This window comes from Podarcis raffonei, chromosome 4 (assembly GCF_027172205.1).
Source record: "Podarcis raffonei isolate rPodRaf1 chromosome 4, rPodRaf1.pri, whole genome shotgun sequence".
Lineage (NCBI taxonomy): Eukaryota > Metazoa > Chordata > Lepidosauria > Squamata > Lacertidae > Podarcis > Podarcis raffonei.
The window spans coordinates 39,421,104-39,446,447 of record NC_070605.1 but is presented as its reverse complement, the minus strand read 5'-3'; the positions used below and the strand labels follow the sequence as shown (position 1 = coordinate 39,446,447).

The 25,344-nt window shown below is 42.7% G+C and overlaps 1 protein-coding gene across 1 annotated transcript in view; it reads right to left on the bottom strand.

Annotated features, from left to right (window-relative positions):
• CD96 (CD96 molecule) overlaps positions 1-25,010 on the bottom strand; it is a 28,935-nt gene extending 3,925 nt beyond the window's left edge. The window contains 10 exon segments of the mRNA XM_053386314.1: positions 2,813-2,905; positions 5,307-5,396; positions 7,491-7,565; positions 11,689-11,769; positions 12,434-12,508; positions 13,334-13,507; positions 14,110-14,200; positions 16,272-16,318; positions 21,231-21,635; positions 24,866-25,010. Of these exon segments, the coding sequence (XP_053242289.1) occupies positions 2,813-2,905; positions 5,307-5,396; positions 7,491-7,565; positions 11,689-11,769; positions 12,434-12,508; positions 13,334-13,507; positions 14,110-14,200; positions 16,272-16,318; positions 21,231-21,635; positions 24,866-24,926 (1,192 nt within the window). The 5' untranslated portion in view covers positions 24,927-25,010.
• Between the last annotated feature and the right edge of the window lie 334 nt (positions 25,011-25,344).

Genomic DNA, 25,344 nt, shown 5'->3' with positions numbered 1-25,344 from the left:
CGGTTATGCAATGTCCACTATTTAATGAGCATTCCTTCTGATGCGTTTGTGCAGAGGCTATACGACTTCCCGTCAACCAACCACATTTCTAGTGCTTTTCCCTGTCACTTTCCTTACAGCACAATGTCTGGGTTTCTTTTTCTTTTTTAAAGCAGATTTGTTGTGATAGGGTACTTTAATCCTTTTTAATTTCACAAATCTGCATTTTTGGTATGCAAACAAATCCCTCCCACGAAACAGTGACAGTCTGGAGGCGACCCTGGAAAATGCGACAGCCATATCTGTTTTTGACTGATTGACACATTAATACACATCTCAGTCCTTGCAGCTTTGGAAAGGTAGAAGTGCCAGTTAGCTCTGAGAAACAGAAACTTGAGATGCATGGTTGTCTGAAGTACTGTCAAGATCAAGGAAGCTTTACCCTGACTGGTACAGGCTCTCCAAGATTTCAGATGGGGGTCTCTACCAGCCATATCTGGAGATGTAAGGGACTGAACCTGCAACCTTATGGGTGCAAAGCAGATGCTCTTCCTTTGAGCTTTGTCCTTTTCGTCCCATCACCTTTTGTGATAGGACAAAAGGTTCTGTTTCTAAGCAGGCAAACCATCCCCAATGGTTTGCAGTTTCACAGTCAAAACCAGCATCTTGCAGCATGCCTAGCAAGCAATAAAAAGTAGCTCTGAGCTCTGAGCAACTAGTTCCCACTCAGGATGTGAGTAGCCACATCCTGCAGTTTCAGTCTTTCAGGGCAACTGCATGTATGTCACATCTATGTCAATAGAAGCATTTGGAGGGAGCTGTCCAAGTGCTCCTTTGCCTGTTGTCCTCTGACAAGGGGAAAATAGAGACTTTTGCTTATCTCTGCTCTGCTCTAACCTATATTTTTTGGTGTTGCCCTTTCTGCCCACACAGAAATTCTCAGATTGGTCTCAGAGGAGTGAATGGTGCAAAGGGAAGAGCAAAGAACAGGAAGCCTAATTTAGTTTTGTATGACTGCTCAGGTGGTTATAAATGGCATTGTGAGACACTGACATATGCAAACTAGTGGCTGTTACTTCGAGCAAAAGGAAATGAGGCAAATGTAAGATGTTTCTCTGGAGCACGTACCATGGCATAATGGTCACTGAGGATTTTTAATTTGAGTCAAAATAAGAAAATCAAACACATGCTCATGTCTCAAATTGTCTGTCGGTTCACCGGATGTATGTTTCAGCCTTATGAAATTGCTCTTGGCGGATATGCTTAGAGTTTCTCTGTGCCACTTTTAGGGCTTATTTGATTGCATTCACTGGCTTTTGTTAGGCTGTTTTATTTGTTTTTGTTCCGAGTACATTGTTGTGTTACAATTCAAAAATATCACAAAAGCTGTACAATGTACACACACATACATAATTGGTATGCATTAAAAAGAACTGACCAAGAATAGCACACGTTTCCTGATTAAGAAAGGGCAATTTATGCACAGATTTATATCTACAAAGAGCAATTTTTGCATGAGATTCTGTGCTATTCATTTTTCTGCATGTGCTCTGTGACAGATTAGGTCTCCCAATAAAAAAAAACTCATAAGGAGCACCCACTGCTCCTGTACCACATACACAGTCCCAAATGAATGGTTAGTACTGGTGGTGTTCAAACAGCCCACTCCATGCAGACATCTAATATGTGGCTGCACCTCCAATAGTGTACACTCTGCTGGCACCATCACCCTCTGATGTCCATGTGTGACATTTGAAAGAAAGCCAGCCAACGTATGTACAACTGTATAAGCATGGGCTCGCCATCCAGTCAGCTGTCTTGTGAACAGTTTTTAACTGAATGGAGAGCCCATGAGCTATACTCATGTGGGCTCCCGTTTCAAACTCTATGCTGCGCATGTGGACAAGGAAGTAAAAAAAAAAAAAGGTAAAGGACGCCTGGATGGTTAAGTCCAGTCAAAGGCGACTATGGGGTTGTGGCTTTCATCTCTCTTTCAGGCTGAGGGAGCCGGCGTTTGTCCACAGACAGCTTTCCAGGTCATGTGGAAAGTCCAGGTCATGACTAAACTGCTTCTGGTGCAACGGACAACCAGAGCACATGGAAATGCTGTTTACCTTCCCACCACAGCGGTACCTATTTCTCTACTTGCACTGGTGTGCTTTCAAGCTGCTAGGTTGGCAGGAGCTGGGACAGAGCAACGGGAGCTCACCCCGTCGGTGGGATTTGAGCCTTCTGATCAGCAAGCCCAAGAGGCTCAGTGGTTTAGACCACAACGCTACCTGCATCCCAGATAAAGAAGATAGGGATATGGAACCCATGGTACTGGAGGTGGAGACACCAGGCTCAACCTGGTCCTCCCTCCACTCATTGCATGTATGCATAGAAAAGGCCATTTGAATGCTCTTACTGCTAGATTTAATGGTGTTGTGGTGGAGAGCCAGTATAGTGTAATGGTTAGAGTGTTGGACTAGGACCTGGGAGACCAGAGTTCAAATCCCCACGCAACCATGGGTGACCTCAGGCCAGTCAGCATCTCCTAGCCTAACCTACCTCACAGGGTTTTTGTGAGGATGCAATGGGGAGGAGAAGAACCATGTACACCACCTAGAGATCCTTGGAAGATAAAGGTAATATATAGATGATAGATAGATAGATAGATAGATGATAGACAGATACAATCATTATCATCGAGGGTTGAAGGGTAGGATTTAAACATGAATCCCCTTCATATAATTCTCTCACCTAAGAGATACATGTTACCAGAACCAGCACTGGAAAACCTACTAGATCTGGGCCCAAATGAAGTAGGTTTAAAAAAGAAACAGTAACTCACCTGTGCTTTTAAACTGGTCCTTTATTGTGGATGAATTATCATGGCTAGTCAGAGGGGTTTCTTCAGTCACTCTTCTGGTGGAGTTAAGATCACCTTAAAAAAACAAAAACCCAGTGATCCCCACATGATATGTTACAGAAACTTTAAATTCCTATTCTGAAATGTTAACCATCTTAGCCTTTTGTTTATCTTGATGATAAAATTGTAGCCAACTAGATAATTTCCACCTTGAAAAGGGCTGAAACTGGCATCAACATAAATAAAACAATCTTAAAAGCTCAACCACACCCTAATGGGTTATAATTAAGGGCTAATTTGTTTTGTTTCAGGCACTTAAATTCAGTAATGCACACACACAAAAAGCATGGAAATGGTAAGTTAAGGTACCTGCCTTAACTTTTGTACCCGTAAGCATTAGCGCATTCTCTAGCTGCACATTTTGTGCTCACTTGTGCCTGAACCTTCATATATCCAAATGCATATGATGCCATGCAATTAATTTTTATGTATATGCTTGCTCATACACAAAGGGAGACCCATAATGAGCACCCAGTGCCCCTGTACCAGGTAAACACTTCCAAATCAATGGATAGTACTAGAGGTGTTCAGGTGACCCCTTTCATGTGTACAACTAATGCATTCCCTCTTCTTCTTTCTTCTTCTTTGGCGATCACTTGTAGCTGAGTAAGATTGTCTTCCATGAACACGGTTTTAGCAGTGAGTCCGTAAGTGACTGTGGAGGCCAGTTCTGGATCCACACGTCCTTCCACAGTGGGGTCATAGGTTTCTAGGCAGGAGTTGATCCTGGTGAGGGTTTGCCAAGCGTGCCTTCCTCTTAGCACCTTTCTCCCTTTCATTCTGAGTTTGAGCATCTTCAAAGTCCATGACACCTTTGGTAAAGGCTGTTCTCCAACTGGAGCACTTGCAGGCCAGTGTTTCCCAGTTGTCGGTGTTTATACTACATTTCCCCCCGATTTGCCTTGAGAGAGTCTTTAAACCTCTTTTGTTGATCACCAGCATTACACTTTCCATTTTTAAGTTCAGAAATTTGGAAGATGATAAACAGGCACCTGCACAACATGACCACTCCAATGAAGTTGATGTTGAAGAATCATTGCTTTGACACTTGTGATCTTTGCTTCTTCAACTCCACTTGCATCATGCAAGGTTGGAGGATGGACAGAGGCTAACAGATTGAGGTTGAATCCTGACAAGACAGAAGTACTGTTTTGTGGGGACAGGAGGCGGGCAGGTGTGGAGGACTCCCTGGTCCTGAATGGGGTGACTTTGCCCCTAAAGGACCAGGTGCGCAGCCTGGGAGTCATTTTGGACTCATAGCTGTCCGTGGAGGCGCAGGTCAATTCTGTGACCAGGGTAGCTGTTCACCAGCTCCATCTGGTATGCAGGCTAAGGCTCTACCTGCCCGCGGACTGTCTTGCCAGAGTGGTGCATGCTCTAGTTATCTCCCGCTTGGACTACTGCAATGTGCTCTACATGGGGCTACCTTTGAAGGTGACCCAGAAACTACAACTAATCCAGAATGCAGCAGCTAGACTGGTGACTGGGAGTGGCCACCGAGACCACATAACACCAGTCCTGAAAGACCTACATTGGCTCCCAGTATGTTTCTGACCACATTTCAAAGTGCTGGTTTTGACCTTTAAAGCCCTAAACGGCCTCAGACCCAGTATACTTGAAGGAGCGTCTCCACCCCCACCGTTCTTCCCAGACACTGAGGTCCAGCACCGAGGGCCTTCTGGCAGTTCCCTCACTGCGAGAAGTGAAGTTACAGGGAACCAGGCAGAGAGCCTTCTCGGTAGTGGTGCCCGCCCTGTGGAACGCCCTCCCACCAGATGTCAAAGAGAACAACAACTACCAGACTTTTAGAAGACATCTGAAGGCAGCCCTGTTTAGGGAAGCTTTTAATATCTGAAGGACTATTATATTTTAATATTTTGTTGGCAGCCGCCCAGAGTGGCTGGGGAAACCCAGCCAGATGGGTGGGATATAAAGAAATTATTGTTGTTGTTGTTGTTGTTATTTTCTAATGTCCACAGGTGAGATCTGCTGGGGACTCCAAACATATCCAGCTGTACACACATCAGCTCCACCCAATACACAGCCCTGTTTGTGAACCATTCTCAATGTAGAGCCGATACGTACATATCTGTACTCTTGAGGGCTCCCACTTCAAACATGGTGCTGAGTATATGGACAGTGAGGGAAGGCTTGCTGTGACACTGGAGGGAGAGACACCAGCACACCTGGTTCCTCCAACACACATTTGCTGTATTCAGAGAGAAGGTCATTTGAACGTCCCAGTGCCATAATCGATCGTTATGATCATGGAGATTTAGGGAGGGGAAATTTAAGCATGAATCACTTTCCTTTATTCCCACACCTCCACCCAAGAGATCAATGGAAAGATTTCTAGATCAGGATCAAAAAGAAATGTTTGCAGCAGAATACATCTGAAAGAGAAACAGTAACTCACCTGTATTATTAAACCAGTCCTTCCCAGTGGATGAAAGATCAAGTGTAATCAGTGTGGTTACTTCCGGCTCTCTGCTGGTGGATAGATTCCCTTTAAAAACAAATCCAAACCAACACCCCCAACATGATATATATTATACTGGCTTGATTTCCGTGTTCTGAAATTGTAACAATCTTAGCACCATTATTTATTTATATGATAAAAAATTAGCCAACTAGATATTTCAGTTTTGTAAAAGGGCTGCTGTTGGCATCAACATCAAGCAAAACTAAAACATTGGTTAAATGATGAACTAGTGAGTGTAAGATGTCACTCACTGTGTTGTATCTCAGGGTTGCCATATTTTAAAGCGTGAAAATAAAGACACAAAAGTTGTTGAGTTTTGTTTTGTTTTGCCAAAGTTGTTGCGCTTTGGGCAAAATTGAAAAATAATAATATTTTTGAGATATTTTTAAGAAAAATCAGCAAAAAAAAGGTCACAGGTTGCCATACATCCAGATTTCCCCAGATATTTTTTGCCAATTTCTGACCACACACTGCTTCCGACTGCAGTATTCCGGTAAGCCTGGGAAATTCCAAACATATGACAACCCTATGAGCAGAAGTGATGGTACATGGTGGCTTTAATTATACATGTTTACAATTAAATTGCATACACACAGAGATTTTTGAATATAACAAAAGCAAAACAGATAAGCAAATAATGTTCTAGCATTCCTCTGCACATGTCATAAATATATGTGGCCATATCTTCACTTAGCCCCATATCTGAAAATAACCTTTGTTGTCTGGGCAATTTAAGACATTGTGGAACAGGACGAGGGAGGAAATCTGTGAGAACTGTCCCTCCTTTCCCCAGATTTCCATTATAATATCCAAAGCTTCTCCCCCCGTGGTGAGGGCATTGAGTTCCCTCAGAATCTGCAGCTCTTGCACCTCTGCATTGGGGAGATTTGAGCGAATTTAATTTCTTTTCCAGTGATCTATTGCAGCCCATGTATTTGGGTGGGTGGGTGAAGGAGGAAAATGGTATTCTTGTCAGACCCTTGCCCTCCACACTTCATCCGACACTTCTCACTTGTGTAGGAAACAGTTTGGGAGCGAGCGATCAATATTAGTTTGTTGGATCCTAATTGCGTGCTATGTATGTGAACTTTTAAGCAGAATGACTTGCCACAGGGAATACCTTTTCGCAGCTTGTAAGTCAAGCAAGCATCCGCAGCCTGAAAGAGGAGCAGCTTGCTAAGCGTGTTAGACATGAGAAATGATTGTGTTAAGAGAATCGTAATTGTGAATAGCAAGCACTAACCCTTAGGCCACTGGTCTTCCCGGATTAATGACTGGGAGCCTTTTTCCAGGCAGCAAGACAAGCGACATTTCAGTCAGAGCAATATGGTACAGCTAGGAGGGTGGAAATCTAGCACGAGTTGAACTACTGAAGGGCAACAGGGGGCTCAGAGTGTGGGTGAGCCCAGAGTAGAAGGCAGAGGTGTAGTGGGACAGAGACAGGCATGGATGTGCTCCTGCCACTTAATCCACAGCAGGGAGGAGGATATAATCTTCTGCGTGCCAAATAAATGAGCTTTTATCAAAGAGAAAGCCACCTGATAAGGTAAGCAGAAGAAGGGGTTGGTTGTATCTGCATGCCCAGCTAAGGGTTATATTGCCACATTTAGTTTGATAAAAAAATAATAATCCCAAATTCCCTGTCTTATGGACAACCAAAGCGTCACAAAATAGTGAGCAAGCTCTATCATCTTTCTTCGATCGTACAGTTGTACCTTGGTTCTCAAACGCCTTCTGACTCGAACGTTTTGGCTCCTGAATGCTGAAAACCCGGAAGTGAGTGTTCCGGTTTATGAACTTTTTGGGGAAGCTGAACGTCCGACGTGGCTTCTATGGCTTCTGATTGAGTGCAGGAAGCTCCTGCAGCCATTGGAAGCCACGTCTTGGTTTTTAAACATTTTCAGAAGTCGAACAGACTTCCAGAATGGATTCCATTCGAGAACCAAGGTATGACTGTATATGCAAAGGGATAGTTTGCATTCCTCTTCACTTCTGGATCTTTCATTGAAGCTAACTTCCCTCTCCCCCCCCCCCGCCAAACCAAAACAACTGGTCTCTGTTGGGCAATGGGTCAGCGCATCTGGCTGTTAACATAAAAAGCTACTATAGGCTACTTACTTTGCGGCACTGCAGAGTAACTGGAGATCTTAGTAATGGTGTTATCTTGCAGGTTTTTAGTCGAAAGCCCGGGCTCTGTGGAAAACAAAGTGTCTTTAAGGTCCTTGTTCAAAGTGTTGCATCAATGCTTTGTTGAAGAGATTTCCCATGGGATAGGTCGCAACGCTAGTGAGAAACCTTCATTTTGTGGGGATACAAATGTTCATTCATTTGAACAACATGCATGGACATGAAGTGTGGCTCAAGTGGGGGTGTGTGCTGTGCATAGCAACACCAATGCCATGTTCCTGCCACCTCCATCTCTGAAGGGGTATTCTTCCTGCATTTGGAAAGCGGACTTAGAATCTTCCACATAAACAGCGGGACATACTTAAAATCTTCCTGAGCTTCCCTTTAGCCTCCTTGCCTCCCCCCCCCCACTTCTTCTGGCTTCTTCCCCATTTCTTCCTCCTCCTCCCTTCTACTGTAGGTTCCAGTGCTTTTGTCCCCTTAAAAAATATTTAGGGCGACTCTCATTTTGACTCAAGAAAACCACCAATTTATAGTTCAAATCAGGAAAAATAAAAATAGTAAATGGACATTGTGGGTAGCAACAGAACTTATGATTCACCGTGCTAGAGAAGAATCTAATTTTTTAATTTTTTTTAGTTTCTACTCCCATTAGATTCACAAAATTTTTAGGGGTACACGTACCCCTGTGCCCCCCCAGAAAAAAATGCACTGGTAGGTTCCCTCCCTTTCCACCCGGCCATAGCTTTCTCAATACCTCTTGCCCAAATTTTACAGAGTCCATGTTTTGAAGGATGAAACATTTCAAAGTCTTATTTCAGACATTTCTATGGGAAGAGGTCAATCATCCTTGACATCTATCTGGGTTTGGGGAGAAAAGAAACTGACTCTTTGACACTGGCTGCAAGCCTGAGAAGGAGAAATGTACAGTGATTAACACTCCGTGTCAAAGTGTCTCTTAGTGCCTGGCGCACAAAGGATGTTCCTATGGAAGCTAAGCACCGAACAGCTGTCATTTGGATTATCTCACTGAGCAAAGTTGAATGGGAAACTTTTACAGTGAAAAGAAGAAGGCAAAGGGAAGTTACAGCTTTATTAAGGCAAGCGGGGGATTTGTCAGACAGCAAAAGCAACAAAAGCACTTTGCAACCAACATGACATTTATGAACCATGACATGGGACGTCTAAGGAAGTCGAGTGCCCTGTTCAATTCGGCAGCAGAGATATTCCACGCACGCAGGACAGATAGTCATGTTGAGCAGTGCCAATCAATGAAGTGAATAAAGAAGGACTTCCGCAAGTGTTTTCTCATATAACATTGCTGCATACAAAAGAGGAGGCTGTATCAGGGCCCCCTACACATCAACTAGATAAGAGAGCATACTTGAAAGCAATTGAGTTTGTATTCAGGTTCATGTTTTTAAAAGGCAAGTACACGTTGACATTTCAAAGGAGCATAGGAATCTGTTTTATACTGGATAAGGATCCCTCCTTGTTGTCCTTCCACTGGCAGGTGAAGACTTTCTTGTTCCAACAGGCTTTTGGGAACTGCCTGCTTTTAATGAAAGAGCTAGTGCCATGCTGTTTTTATTGGAATTATTGGTATGTTTTTAGCATATTTTACACACACACACACACACACACACACAGAGAGAGAGAGAGAGAGAGAGAATATATATATAATTGGTTCTGAATGATTGCTTTTTCTATGTTTTTAGTGCTTCTTATTTTTATTGCAATCCATTTTGAGTCCCACCAAGGAAAAAAGGTGGAGTATAAATATATAAGTGCATTGGGCCATCTCAGGAGCTGGAGCCAAGCAATCAAAGCACAACATGGTTTCAGTGAAATCAATCCCTTATTCAAGAAACCAAAACAGCGCAGGGCTAGTGATCCCAGCAACCCTTCCCTTGTTGCTCCAACAAGGCAGTTGCAAGGCTGAAGGTCCCCACCTTCCCATCACTTCCTAAGGCTCCTCCTCTCCAGGGTCTTTCCCAAGCAGTCATAAACTGTGCCTGCACACAACCCCACTCCATTCTGCCTTCTTCATTTCTTTGAGTTCTAGGAAACTGGTGGGGTGGGGTGGGAGAGAGAGACAGAGCTGGTCGCAACAGGAGGGGGGAACTGCCTGGGTTCTTCAGCAGCCTGCCTCTCTGTCTCCTGACCCCACTCCCCTCCAGCCTCTGCTTCTGCCTCAGAGTCTGAACTGCCCTCTGCCCCAGCCTCTTCCTGCTCACCAAATCTTGTTACCGCTTCTGCTTCTGACACCTTCTCCTCCCAGTCTGCTCCTTCTTCTCCCTCTGACTACTCATGGTCATTCTGCCACCACTCCCCTGGCTCTGAGCCTTCTTCTCCTAGGGGTGCCCTTGGGGGTTCCGCGGCTGATGCCTCCCACCACTCCTCAGCATCCAGCCAGTCCATGACAATCCATCTAGCTCAGTAGATGGGTGTCAGACATTCAGCGACATTCTTGGGTTTCAGACAATGTATCTTCCCCATCCTATCTTGAGATGTCAAGTATCAAACCTGGAACCTTCTCTGTGGAAAGCAGATACTCTACCACTGAGCTACATCCCAAACCCTGGCACCGATGATCACTTTCTCACAGGCATTTGTGAAAGAACTTAAGAAATAATTTAGAAAAGGTTAGTTTGGCAACAAATGCGGCCGCAAGAAAACAAGCTCAGGAGTAGGTGAACCTGAACTAAAAAAAGAAAAGGAGAAACAGCCGACTGCTGCCCTTTGTCAGATGTATGAAATCCCATCATGATGCTATGCTGTGCCTGTCCTACAAGGAAATCTGAGCCAGCTCAAGACAAATGTTCAGCAAACAGCTGACTTGGTCTCCATCTGGACCTCGGCAGTTCCTAATGTAATTTCACATGTGCACAATGGCTCCCAGGAGAGGTGGATTCAGAGAATATTTTAAGAATCTCTCAGATTGCATTCCCTTTTGGGCTGCATCACTTGGCTATGATGAAGTCACTTCACGGCTGGTGCCTTGTCTGCTTATTTTACGAGGCGGACTTAAATATGTATATTAGAGATTTGGCAAATAAAAATGCTGCAGATGAACAGAGGAAGCGGGTTAGTCTTTTGCCAAGTGACTTGGCCAGGGAAGGCAAAATGAAGAGAAAAACAAAGGAGAGGACACAAAACCACCCTATAAGAACTTGGAGAAACACACACATAGATTTTATGCTGCTTCATGTTCCCCTCTCTCCTTCTCTACCTTGAAAGATCACATTCCTATATGTAGGAGCAGATGGGGGAATATAAGGAGAAGGGAGATGGTGGTTGAGAAGATTTGGCAGTGGTGGTAGATTAGCACAGGGATGGGGAAACTCAGGCCTGAGGGTTGAATGCAGCTTTCCAGGCTTCTCTATATGTCTCCCAGAATCCTCCCCAAACCATACCCCCTTCTGCCCAGACCAAACTCCTGCTTTCCACACTCATTGCCTGGCTAGATTGCATCTTTGAACTTTGCTCATGCTTCCTGTTTGCCTGGATGGGGGATGGAGAGAGGTATGCGTCAATCAATATTTTGCTTCTGGCCCCTGCCCACCACTGACCTGTGGCTGCCTGTTGGGAGGTTGGCTAGAAAGGAACTGCAGCTGTTTGGCTGGAAAGAGGTCCTCAACCCGAGATCAGAACATTCTCCCTTCCTTACATGAGTAGTGTGTAAGAGCAGCCTAAGAACATATTGACATACTTGATATATCTTTGGTCTATTGAGGTGCAAATCAGACATTCCTGAATCCCTGCACAACACCGGACTGAAGGAAGCTGCTCTAGACTGAGTCAGAGCAGTGGTTCGCCTTACTCAGTAGTATCTGTTGGCTGACAATGGTTCTTCAGGTTTCTGGTTTTCGTTGTTTCTAAGCTTTACCTGGAGATGGTGGGAATTGCAGCCTAAGATTTCCTGCAGGCAAAGCACACACTCTACCTTAGGCTTTGAGGGAAAAACTTGATGCTAATTAGCCTAGGGGCGTTGCATGGAGCATGTGGGTTCAATTTGCCATATTGAACTTTCCACATAAACAACAAATGTAGTTGGACCATCCTAGGTAGAATGGGATACATGTTGGAATAGCAATATCAGAGCTTGGGAAGTATTTTAATCATTTATTGTTGGACGAATTTCTCAGAAAAGTGCAGAAAGTGTTTCATACATATAAACATAACTTACCGGTACTTTTTGTGAGGGAATCCAAAACTGGAGTAACCTGACTACTGGATTTTGAAGCTTCCATCGTTGTAGTCTGAAGCCCTGTTGAAAATAACAATAGTCTCAAATGTAGTGGATGAAATGTCTAATAATAGCTTAAGAACAACTTAGTACTAACCGTGAGATTTGATTCTTGATAGGTGAAATCAACAGTAGGGTTTGTATGGTGGGGTAAGTCAAACCATGATTAAGCAAAAGTTCAAGAGTGCAAGAATGCAAGTTTCTCACCGGTCATTTTGCCACTGCACATGTGCTGTGCCATGGTTTGGCTTAGGATATTGACTGAACCTGGTCTTGTGGTTTAGCTCTTCCAGCTTAGTGTGGCATGCTAGGCCAATGTCACAAAACATGATCTAACATTAGTATTAATAATGATATAGTAGTTTGTATATGTGTATTTTAAGACACACAAACACATTTGCAGATTTCCCAATGAAGATGTCCAAAATACATTGAGATAAAAGAATTTCATTAGTTTTGCACCTGAATATCTTTACTTGTTAAATTCATTCTTCTTACAACAGAGTTACTTCAGCATGGAGCTTTAGTAACCTCCCAGAAACTTTATGGTTCTGTATTTAGGTGGGGAAACAACATCATGGCAGCTGAGAAAAGGCTCTACCATTGCCACATTTACTCTCAGTATTTATGTGATTTTTGTGTGTGCAGGTTTTAAGAAAAGCACAAAAATATAGACTTCACTTACTTTGTGTGGGGGAATCCGAGACTTGAGTAACTTGAGTAACAGATTCTGAGAGTGGCAAAGATGTAGTCTGAAACTCTGTTGAAAATAACCATTGCAGTGAACAATCCAATAATAGGTTAGTGACAACATCACAATAACTGAGAGTTTGATTGGATTCTTGATGTACCAACACAATACACACAAAACATGACTTTTCATCAATATTGCAGTGAACTTACAATGACAACACAGGCTAATCCCTTGAGGCCAATGTTTTAAGATGAGAATACAAATTTCTAAGTACTCTGTGCTGCTGGGCAACATAATAAAGAGTGAAGTTTCATGTCTATTCTAAATAATTTCTAGATTATGAAAATATTGTAGAGAAATTGGATAGAACTTTGAGGCCACAAAAATCCAGCAGCATTTTTTGCAAAACAATGTTTGCACTGACATTACAAACTTTTCTCCAACAAACGAAGACATTTTTATTTGCCCAGGCATTTTAAATTTGCTTTACTGCCTGAGCCTGCTTCATAGTATTGCTGCCTTTCAGGGTTTTTTTTTCCCTATAAAAGATGTGTGGTGTTGATGTGATGTATTATCATTTTTACTGTTGCTGTACACCACTGTGGATTCTGTCATAATTGTGGTTTAGAAATTTTATAAATAATACAAAAAAAAAGAATATATTGCCTGCTGAATATGCATTAGTACTGAATATATACCAGCATATTCAACTGTTTTCTTAGCATGGCTGAATTTATACCTTGAAAACATGTGTGCAGTGATTTATGGAACGAAGTGTTTTTCTTTTGTTTCTGCAGACTTCGCATTGTCAAAGAGGCTTCAGTTAGATTGAGTTCATGCATATCATATGCTCTTTGGATTTCAGGTGGCTCATAACTTAATTTGACTTACCATAAGGGAGAACTATTTCTTCAGATGAAATGTCATTTCCAGGGAAAGGATACACAGACATGCATTTGAAAGGTTGATAAATGGATGGCCAAGTTGTACTTCGTATTGTCAACAGTGATCTCCTCTCATAAAAACCTCCCTCAAACTTTGCATCTTCTTTTTGTATGGATATTCCTTTGAAAAATAAGAAGAAATGAGATCGGTCTTTATTTATTCCTTTTTTTAACCTTTAAAACTCATATTCAAACCTTTAAAACTCAAATAAAACTCAAACCAGCTAACAAGAAGGATAAAACCATAGCTCAGAGGTTTAGCACTGGGCCACAGTAAAGTGACAGAGCACCTACCGGTATTTTGCATGCAAAAGATCCCGGGTTAAATCTTGGTGCTTCCAGAAAGGGCTGACAAAGACTTCTGCCAGAAACCCTGGAAAGTCAATACTGAGCTTTCTGGAGCAATGGTCTGACTTAGCTTAATGTGAACATCATTTCAGTGCCAGCTTAAATTGCACCTCTTCTCCCTGCTTTTGTGGAATTATGATAATGGAATCCTTACTGTTGTGTGTGCCTCTTTCTCTGTATTTTTGAGGAAGGTGGAGTATTAGTTTATCATTAAATGAGAGTTGTGTTCAGCATAAAAGCTGCTTTTCCTCCCACATAGATTATGAATGTTTACATTCTCCTGCTCACAGAAAGAGTACTGTGCTCTCTGGTTACAGCCGGATATTTTTTAAAAGTGAATTTTTGAAATGCCATTTTAGACAATGTTTGCATTACCTCTGGATTTGTCCTTCAGTATCTCTCCACCCATGTACCACTGAAGGTCAGGCTTAGGAAATGCCTTCCTTACCACACAAGTAATATTAGCCTATTAGAAAATCAAAGGAAAACAAGTCAATAATGGCTTGGCTATAATGAACATTACATTGCAGAGTAATGTTGAATCTTTGTGTGGGATAATCAGCTTCACATAACCTGTCCTTTTGTACTTATTTATTTATAGCACTTATGTGCTTATCTGCCAAGGTACCCAAGGTGGTTCACACTTTTAAAATACCCAAACAATTACATGTTATTAAATGTAAAGTTGCCCTGTGGTGGCGATGAGACTGTCCAACTGATGTTTTGTTTACCTGTCTCCCTCATTGCCTTCTTCCCTGAAGAAGCCCCAGTGTCCTTTAACCTGAGGAGGAGAGCAGTTTGACTGGAACAGGGACAGACCTGGAACAGGGACTGGAACAGGGACAAGCCCACCTTGCTTTCTCCTTCTTCCTCCACAGGGAAGATGGTTTAAATCACCATAGTAAAGGTGCCATATCAATCAATAAATCAATAAGATGTTTGAATACTTCAGGGCAAGCTTTACAGAAACATTCAGTCTTTGATCCTCTGTCCCCATAATCACCCTGAACATTTTGTACAGAGCTGCAGGTGTAATGAAACCACTAAAATATTACCGCTAAAATAGTTCAGAACGTTAAGGAAAGGATGATTATAGCTGTGGCTCCATCTGGCATCGGTTTTGTCTAAAAGCAGAGAGGATGTGGTTTGATACCCCGTAGACAGTGCTAAATATGAGGACACCGCGAGCAGACCACAAGAGCCTTATTCTCGATGCATACAATGCAAAATACTAAACTACCTAGAGAAAGATGAGCTGTTAAAAAAAACGCTTTTACCTTCATAGATCTGCTCGTACCTGCAGAGTGTTTTGTTAACTGAAGTTTTAAACTGAATGTGATCTGAGGTGCAAAATATAGACAGGGACTTAACATTTCCAGCCGTTTTAGAAAGCTCAGAACTGTGGGTGGTTGCTGTATTTTTTACTGCCCCCCTGTTGACCATATAAATAATTTATTTCACTTTTCTCTGCGGGTATAAAACTGAGAACAAGAAACGTGATAGGAAGATGGACAGATATAGGAACAACAACACATGAGATTGAAATGACTTCTTAGGCTATCGAAGCAGGGATTATGTTAAAAGATGGACCTGTGTTTTCAAGCATATCAAACTTAGGAAAAATGTTATGATCTGAAATGGGCCAAATAAAACATTTTATTTTAAAATTAAAATAATATTGTTTTAATACCGTGTGTGTGTGTGTGTGTGTGTGTGTATAATAATCTGGGATGTGTAGATTTTAAAATCTGAATTAGACAGGATAACTCCTGGAGCCTTCTTCGGGTGTTCTTCATGCATGTAAATATATACAGTTACCAGTGTACAAAGCTTGGCTCCCATTACCAATCCCCTCTATGCATTGCCTGATAATGCATAGAGTGGATTGGTAATGGGTGTGGCCTGCTCCTGAGACGATCCCATTCATAAGAAGGGAATGACATGGAGGGGAACGACATGGGCAACTGCCTTAATACTGAATCAGAGCATTGGTCCATCTAGCTTTTCATTGTGTACATCGACAGGCCTCAGCTCTCCAGGATTTCAGAGAGGGGACATTATGAGCCCTGGAGATGCTAGGAATTGAACATAGTGCCTTCTGTATGCTTCCAACTCTATGATTCCATGATTCTATTCAAGGCAGCTGCTCCAGCACTGAGCTACAGCCCTTTCCCTGTGGTCAGGTAAATCCTGAAACAGGTTGCATGTGAACAAAGGACAAGGATGAGATAATGAGATAATGTGTTGTTTTTTTCTATTCTTTTTTGCTGCCTGCAGATGTCAAAGAATAAGTACTTCAAGCTAATGAGCATTCTAAATTCTTTCCTTCAAATGTTTAATACCATCCGAGGGCCACATAATTACCAGGAGGAAATTCTGACTGGATGGTTCCAAACTTGAGGGGGAAACTTTCCCAAATCGGTTGCCCTAGCTGGTTTTCTTGTGGCCGAATTCTCAATTTTGTCCCATTTGATTGGATGACTGGAGCAATAAAGCTATACACTAACTCATGCATTTGTGCCTCTAAATTTACTCACCTCTCTTGTGAAACTTGCTTGGAGGCCAATAGAGATTTCTGGTTTCACTTGAGCACAGAAAGAAAATACACGTTTACATTAGTTAGACAGCAGCCAAGTCAGCACTGCAAATTCTTGCACAATAATCATTACTTTGCATTTATGAAACAGATTCAAATAAAAGAGGAGATGATGTTCAAGAACAGTACTACAGATACTAGGACCCATTCAACAGCCTAGAAATAGCTCAGTTATGGCTTTGGTTTCAACTCCCCACTGAGTACAGTTTCTTGGGGGAATGAGACTAGTTTCCTTATTTCTACTTCGCCAAAATCTGAAGGACAATTCACAGAGGCTTGGCTATTAAAATAACTTAAGACATTTTCTTCCCATTTCTTCCTATGCAGCCACCTGCATCCTTTCTCCATCTTGGGTCCCCAGATGTTGTTGGACTACAACTCCCATCTTCTCTAGCTAGCAGGCCAGGGATGGTGAGAGTTGTATTCTGCCAACATCTGGGGACCCAAGGTTTGTTGCAGATATTAATATTGCACAGCGTGAAGAAATTTGTATAAAGCATATACATATTCAAGCATAGGTTCTTCTTCTTAAATATATAACATAATTGTGATTAAATGAAAGATCAAAGCTCTGTTTCTTTGATATCCTGCATTAGTCTGCATCCAGCCTAAGGTTATGCAACTCCTGGAGAGGCATCTTATCATATCCTTTTCTTACTGTGCCAAAAGGCAAAGGCAACTACCTTTCAAAATGAAGATTTGCAAGTGAATGCCTTGAACACATGATCTAAGGTTAAACACTCCTGTGAAGGCCAGCAGAGAACATCAACAATTAATTATCAACCCAGCTAGAAGCTCAGAGAGCTCTTTCTAGCTTAGTATATTCCAATGAAATTTTCCAGTGTTAAACCCTTAGCAACACACATACAGGCATTCTCCATCTCAGTGTGCAATTAAACAATTAATAAAGTTGAGCAAGGCTGCTCTAGAGGGTCAGGGAGGCTTTCTGAACAAGGTGAGGTAAGGCACAGATGACTGCTGAGAAAGGATTTGCCACAAATTGGGCTTGGATCCTAAACCAAGATAATTTAAGGAAGTCGCCAGAAGGAAACTTTGCTGTCTTCTCTTTCCTCCCCTGAGCAGCCCCCTGAGCCATGTCCCACATTTTTCAGGAGCAACTCCCCTTCTGGGGAAGGCTATAGATTGGTGGCATCTGCTTGGTCATCTGCTTGGTTCACTCCCCAGTATCTCCTGGTAGATCTGGGTAAATATCCCATGTCTGAGGACCTGCTGCAAGTGACTGCAGACAGTACTAAGCTAGATGGAGCAATGATTGACTCAGTATAAGACAACTATCTATGTTCCTCCATAGAGACTTTCTTAGGGTTGCAGATGGCAGGTAGTGGGAATAGCTGACTGGAAACTTTCATTCTGTGAACTCCCTTCAATTCACTTAGATTGGGGTCCAAGGCAATTTTCCATCAATGGCGATGCTCTATGTGCAAACTCAGATTGTATGAGTTGATGAAGCTGTAATTAGAGCACCCCATCTCAAGCCCAGATGCCAAGCATTGGGCATTCCAGCACATGGATACTGAGGCTATTAAAACACTCCAGATATCATAAGCCACTGGTACACCAGATCATCAGAGGATTTGGGATAATATCAAACATGCTCAGAATTGCAATGCTGTAGAGCAGAGCCAACCAAGGGATGCATTTCCTGAGACTTTATAAGGCAGGCATTACTCTCCCTCACATCGTTGGCATGCCTTTCTTCACTCAAACTCCCCAGTAGAAAGTCTATTTATACAATTAGGATGCAATGGGTTGCAATGCAGTCATTCTGTTATAGCAAGGACATTGGTAAAGAGATTCCTGTGGCAAAGAGAATGGCCTGCTTGTAATTAATTTTTGGTTCCTCTGTGAATGTAGACTTTGCACTGAAGAGTGCAAAGAATGTAACACAGGAGAGGGAAGAACTTGTGGTCCTCCAGATGTTACAATCCTAGAACCACAGAATTGTCAAGTTGGAAGGGACCCCAACTCTACAATTGTTGAACTCTAGCTCCCATCAGACCTAGGAAGCACGGCCACTGGTCAGAAACAATGGATGTTGCGGTCCAACATATGCATGGCCACAGTTTCCCTGTCCCTGCAGTACAGCATTGCCACACAGTGGCCTTGTTTAAACCATACTATGGGGTTGGACAGGGACGCGGGTGGTGCTGTGAGTTAAACCACAGAGCCTAGGACTTGCTGATCAAAAGGTCGGCAGTTCGAATCCCCACAACAGGGTGAGCTCCCATTGCTCGGTCTCTGCTCCTGCCAACCTAGCAGTTCGAAAGCATGTCAAAGTGCAAGTAGATAAATAGGTACCACTCCGGCAGGAAGGTAAACGGCATTTCCGTATGCTGCTCTGGTTCGCCAGAAGTGGCTTAGTCATGCTGGCCACATGAACCGGAAGCTGTACGCCGGCTCCCTCGGCCAATAAAGCGAGATGAGTGCTGCAACCCCAGAGTCGGTCACGACTGGACCTAATGCTCAGGGGTCCCTTTACCTATGGGGTTGGACTAGATGACCCTTAGGTGCTTTCCAACTCTAGAATTCTATGATTCTATTCAAATGTGTTTGGATGAGCCTCAGGTTTGCATCACCCCCACCCCCACCACCCCTCTTCATATCCTCTCTTCTTCTAGCATGGCTGCAAGGAGGCGAAGAGAAGCAATTGCTTCCTGTTTCAATGGACCGTGGTTTGGTTTTATCTGTTGCTCACGCAGCCTTGTTCCCGTAGTGCTGAATTGTGGTGTTTAGCATCATAGCCAAAGACAGTGTTTGCTAGACAAAGAGCAGGCCAATTATCTAGTCAACCAGTAAACACCCCAAGCAGATGAATGCAAAAAATGCAGACCAGGTGGTTTAAATTAAGGTCAGGAAGAGGTTGGTTAAGTAGCTGAATATTTTGCAGCTCTCAGAGCTGCTCTCTGCATTCTCACAATGCTGCGTCAACAGTCTTATTGTGTCATCCTTCCTTTGATCCAGTTCTGCAGTAACACTCATTGCCTCCACTTTGGTCCTCCACGTCTGCCAATTATCCTTCCCCAGTGACTTGGGTTGGGTTTTGTTCCCTCCAGATGGGTTTGTTTTACTTTGAAGTGAAGTTATGTTTTCTTAATGACTAATATCCTTCATCCCCCAACTCTGTTTCTGAGCATCTTCTAACCCAGTTGGGTGAAAAGACAAATTTTGCAGGATGTTGGGGTTTGTTTGTTTTCTTGCTAGCTATTATTTTGTACTCTCAACCACACAATGCAGCAGACAGCAAGGGCTAGTGCTGTTATATGGAAGAGAGGAAATATAAACTAAACAGTCTGTCTGACTTTTGTCCAGTAGTTAGTGATAATGCTGGGGTGGGTGGTCACACTTCTGTAAGAAGTGAAGAGCAAAGCTTGAAAGAGCAGCATCAGGAGCAAACAAAAATCTATCTCAAACAATCCATCCATTCCACTAGATGCTCTAGCCATTTGACCAGATCATCTTTATGGTCTTGGATTTTTTCTTATCTATCAAGTTGTAAATGGCAGATAAAAACCCTGAACTATGTTTGATCAGTGTGCCTGTCACAATCAAAACTGCATTTATCAGTCCAGTTAGTCCTGCCTCCAATACTCAGTGACCTTCAGGTTCCCTTCCAAGTCTATAATTCTATGATTATCAGAACAAACAAGTCCTGCTCCTTGTTTTCCATGCATGCCTGCAGCAGGACAGTCTGCAAGAAGGGAGCTTGTACAGTAAATCCTTGCTTGCCATGATCCTGCCTCCAACCTTTGGCAAGCATCCTTATTCAAATGCTTGTAACCTCCCTAGACTTATATAGATATACTCCAGGAAGTTTCTTTCCACCGAAAAATAATAATCTTCCACATATTAAACTACATATCAAGGAGAGGTACGACTCTGTCCTAGTCCCTGACATGTTAGTTTTCCATATGCAAGAATGTCACTCCTCTCCTCAATGAAGAGCATTTTGTTATAGAAACCATCACCAGACATAGACTTATCTAATCAATGAGAAGTGGGACTAAGGGCTCATGCAGACTGCCACTTGCCCCACCAGTTTCCCCTGGGGAAACCCAATCTTTACCGCTGAATCGGAGCAAACATCAATTGGGTTTTCTGCAGATTGACATTTGCTCTGATTCAGTGCTAAAGAGCAGGTTTTCCTGGGGGAAGTGGTGCTTTCTAGACATGGCACAAGCGGGTGTGTGGGCAACCCAATATTTCAGGAGAATGGTAAATTCACATCATGGCAACCTTTCCAGCATTTGAAGCATTCTTTATTCCTTTCACTCTTCATCTCAGCTTTCATGGTGCATGATTCCCTAACACAGATGCTCAATCGAATTCTGATTGCCATCGGAGCTCCTGCCCCAGATCTCACAGCCATGTGAGGAAAGGCAGGTGTCAACTTGGATTAGGGCTGTTGCTGCTGGGCTGCCCACCCAAGCACAGTTTGACAGGTGACTTCTTTGTGGGCACCAGGCAGAGATGTGGCTTTTTAGTAAAACATTTTGCTGATGAAATAACTTTTGGGCTGGCTCAGCTTGCATTTATGTTGATGACTGCTGGATTTGTCAATTTGAGTTTTATTGCATTGGTAAAACAAACATTATTGGTTTTACCCAGTGCAATTATTTAATCTGTTGGCCGCTTTGACTTTCCTTGGAGAATAAGACAGAGTAGAATTTTAAAAACTCGCCGTTTTACTGTTTCTGCCCTGAATGGAAGCATTTTAAGTTCTTCTAAAATGTAAACTGAAGCACATTACTTGCAACAGGAATGCGGTCATTTGAGCAGCGATGCAAATGCGTTATCTGGAGTCACTGCGAAAGAGATACCGTTTAAAAGATTATAATGCCCCTTATTAAAAACAAATCTTAATGTGTCAATTACTGCTTACCACTGTTCTTAACAACAAGATTGATTTCAGAGCGGCTTGTTCCAGTTGGATATGTAGCAAAGTTGCACTCATACAAGCCAGACATTTCCAGACTCACGTTCTTCAGCTGCAGAATCCATTGACTACATTCTATGTTGCTGGCTGTAATATCAGTGTGGCCACCCAGGCAATTGTGGACATCCTTCCTGAAACTTACAGAGTAGCTGTAAGCCATTTCATGGTATCGTGTGCCATAGGTAGGGTGGTACACAGCTATCTTTCTCGGCCGACCATCTTTAATTTTTGTCCACTGCGTTTGTGTTACATAGATATCCTTTTCCTTCGGGATGCTACATGATAGAGTCACATTGCTGCCGCGCAAACCATAGACAGTTTTCCCGTTCTGAAGGATGATGTTAGACTTGGCTGCAAGAGAAAACAAATGCACACAGTGTCATTTTCACATACTTTATATCCTCATGTTTATAATTCCTAGGCTCCCACTGCACACCTGGCGGTAGAATATGGGGAAACTGGCATGAGCGATGTGATGAAGATAGTGGCACAAAAACAGTGGTTCTCAAAGGGTGTGGCCTGGTGTGGCAGGAGAAGCTGACAAATGTGGCGCAAGATTCAAGGGCAATCAATATTATATTTGTGAATGATTCACGTTATTACATAGCTTCATTATTTTATACCTTCTGGATGTCCCACAAACATATTATAAATTAGTTGTGTTCTATGTTATAACTCTAGCACTGCTAGGAGTTCTCTCTCTTTGTTTTCCATTGTATTTGTTATCAATAAAAAAAATGGAATGGCACGAACAAATTTTTATTTTGAAAGTATGGCTTAGAGAAAAAAGGCTAAAAGATTGGCCCCCACAGCCCTTTTCTACCTCTGTTGGCCCTTCATGGCTTCAATGCTGGAAGAGTCTTTTTGCCTGCTATCACACCTCAGAATGCCAAGAGATCTGGGGACCCCTTCTTATGTGCACATAAGGTAAAGGTAAAGGGACCCCTGACCATTAGGTCCAGTCGTGGCCGACTCTGGGGTTGCGGCGCTCATCTTGATTTACTGGCCGAGGGAGCTGGCGTACAGCTTCTGGGTCATGTGGCCAGCATGACTAAGCCACTTCTGGAGAACCAGAGCAGTGCATGGAAACGCCGTTTACCTTCCCGCCGGAGTGGTACCTATTTATCTACTTGCACTGCTAGGTTGGCAGGAGCAGGGACTGAGCAATGGGAGCTCACCCCGTCGCGGGGATTCGAACCGCCGACCTTCTGATTGGCAAGTCCTAGGTTTAACCCACAGCGCCTCCCGTGTCAATTGCACAAATCCATGGAGAACAAGGCTGCCAGTGGCTACTTGCCTCCACTGCTGGAGGCAGCATAAAATCATAGAATAGCAGAGTTAGAAGAGCATGTCTCTGAATACTAGTTACTTGAAATCACAAGTGGGATGCAGCTCTGTGCACTCATGTCCTGTTTACAGGCTTTCAATAAGAATCTAGTTGGCCACTGCATACCCCACAACCGTCCCATTTTAACCAGGACATCCCGGATCACAGCAACCAGGATTGGGGAGAAGGTGGCCTTGCAAAAGCTACCTTGACTTTGGCCTCGCAGTAACAGTGAGCGGTGGGGGGCAGGCCTGGGGGGGGGAGGGGGGGAGTATGCGGCAGCAGGCCAAGGTGTCCTGGGCATGCTTGCAAATGGTAGTGGGCCAAGGTAGCCTGGGCTGGTGAGGGACGGGGGGTTGAGGGAGTGTCCCCGATTTGGGACAGAAAATGTTGGGGGCATATTCCCGTGTGAGAAGAGAATGCTAGATTGCATGGGTTTTTATGAGATGGTGCAGGGGTCAAGTGAAGAGCTTTATCTAGGACCCATAATCATGGTATCCTGGCCTTTAAACGCTGTGTGAGTACGCCTTAAGAGACTTTTTAGAATAAAGAACAAGAGTATATATTTCTCTAACGAGGAACAAAGAACAGTATAAACAGCCCAGGGATCTCAATTCAGCATCTTGCATTCAGGAAGCTGCTTCACTTTTGACAGAATTCTACACAGGAAATTCTTCCTGAGAATTATGCTTAAGAGAATGCATGAAGATCAAAGTGCAACATCAACAGGGAATTAGGAATAAATATTTTAATACTTAACTTTTATTAATAGTCCTTTTATCTCAGAACGTGCTGCAACTCTTGAGTATCTGTATCTTTCAAGTTGTCATGAGGGGTCTATTATCAGGCCAAAGTTGTTAAGTACGGGCTGACTCTAGTTTGACTGTCTGGTCTGCATTTAGGCTTATAATCCTATCCAGAGAGATTCAGCTGCTTGCCCTATCTGATAGGATCAAGTCTATCCATGAGACTTGATGAACTAGCACAGGAGCACTTAGGGAGACCTACGGTAGCACCACAACCATTTTGCTTATATTGGTTTTTGGCACATCCTACCATAGCGGTAGGGATAGGGGAGAAACTTGATTCCATTCACTTTTAAAGGCAAACCTGCACAATTTGCCCTTTCTAAAGCATTACACAAAGCAAAGCAGCCATTTTTCTAAATTCACATTTCTCTAAATTCAGCACTGTGGTTCTTCAGTCAATCAATGTGTAGCATACACTAGGCTGGTCCACATAAAATGCATTACCAAAAAAACCCACACCATACAAAATGCATTATATTAGGGAGGAAAATTGCTTTAAAAAAATGTATATTGTAGGCAAAACTGCATACAGCTTCTCCCGTCTGCAAACATGCCCATAGGCTCCAAAAAGGTTGGCAACCCCTGTCCTACCAAGATATTCCAGCAGCAGACTTAGGGCACCAAGCTGAATAGAGGCATAATAATAATAATAATAATAATAATAATATCTATATTTATACAGGTACCTACTGAGAAGATCCATTAAAAAGAAACTGTACTAAAAGGAATTATTGTGAAAATAAGAAATATTTGGGAGGGTGCAACAAATTTTCTTCTCACTCAGGACACCATATTGCCAAAATCTGCCCATGGATATTCTCTTAAGCCCCACGTGAAGGAAAGGCTGCATAAGATCACTACAATTCATGATCAACTAATTCGTGAACAACTATCACCCTTACTTCTGAAATGTTGCAACAGAGTGTGGAACCTGCGGCCCTCTAAATGTTGTTGGGCTAAAACTCTTATATCACTGACCAGTGGCCGTGATGGAGCTGGAATCCAATATCATCTGCAAGATGCTTCCCATTTCCTCATTCCCGGTGTTACATTCTGTCCTCTTTAGTGCAAAGTCCACATTGACAGAGGTTCCAAAGCCCAGAGAAAAACAGACAAACCAGCACTTTCCTTCAGAAATGAAATTACAGCTTATTCTTGAATTCTTATTAATAAATGTTAAGAATATTTTAACCGCATCGTTATTAGCAAACACCCCTTGAAAATACAGTTATGGTAAGAACCAAAATAATTGTTCTGCAATGTCAGCCTAATGCAGTACTTCATATCCAAAAGTGACTTTTCGGAAGTCCCCAAGAAATACGACCATGGATATAGAGCTTGAAGGAGACACCACCACATCGCCTTGGGCCCTCACCCTCAGCCCAGGCATGCAACAGATTTATCAACCTAACAGGAAGAGGTTTCTTTAAAGAAAATGAACTTACCATTGATCAAGTGTGTGAGGATGAACAAATAATGCACCTGAAATTGCCATCTCCTCTCCATCTTTACCTCACGTTGCTAAGGAAAATTATTTTTAAAGAAAGAGTAACAACACATTCAGATGTCTCTCAAAGAAGATAAAATGTTCTGTCCATGGTTAGACTTTTCTCCTATTTGCATGATGAGTTCTGCTTTTCATGCTTTCTTTCTCACATCTCTGAGAGGAAATAGATGCTTACAGGAAACCACTGTGTTTAGGGTTTTTTTATTTGAATAAACGTATGTTCATATGCAGTTTGCCAGGAAGGAGGAGGAGAAAGAGGAGGAGGAGTAGAAGAAAATGAAACATTGCATGATAAGAAAACTTGCCCCTATTTCCAAAATATTTTTGGTCACGTTTAGCTGGAGTTTTCAGCTCTAAATAAAACAGTTTGACCTGGCAATGGACATCATCATCATCATCATCATTATTATTATTATT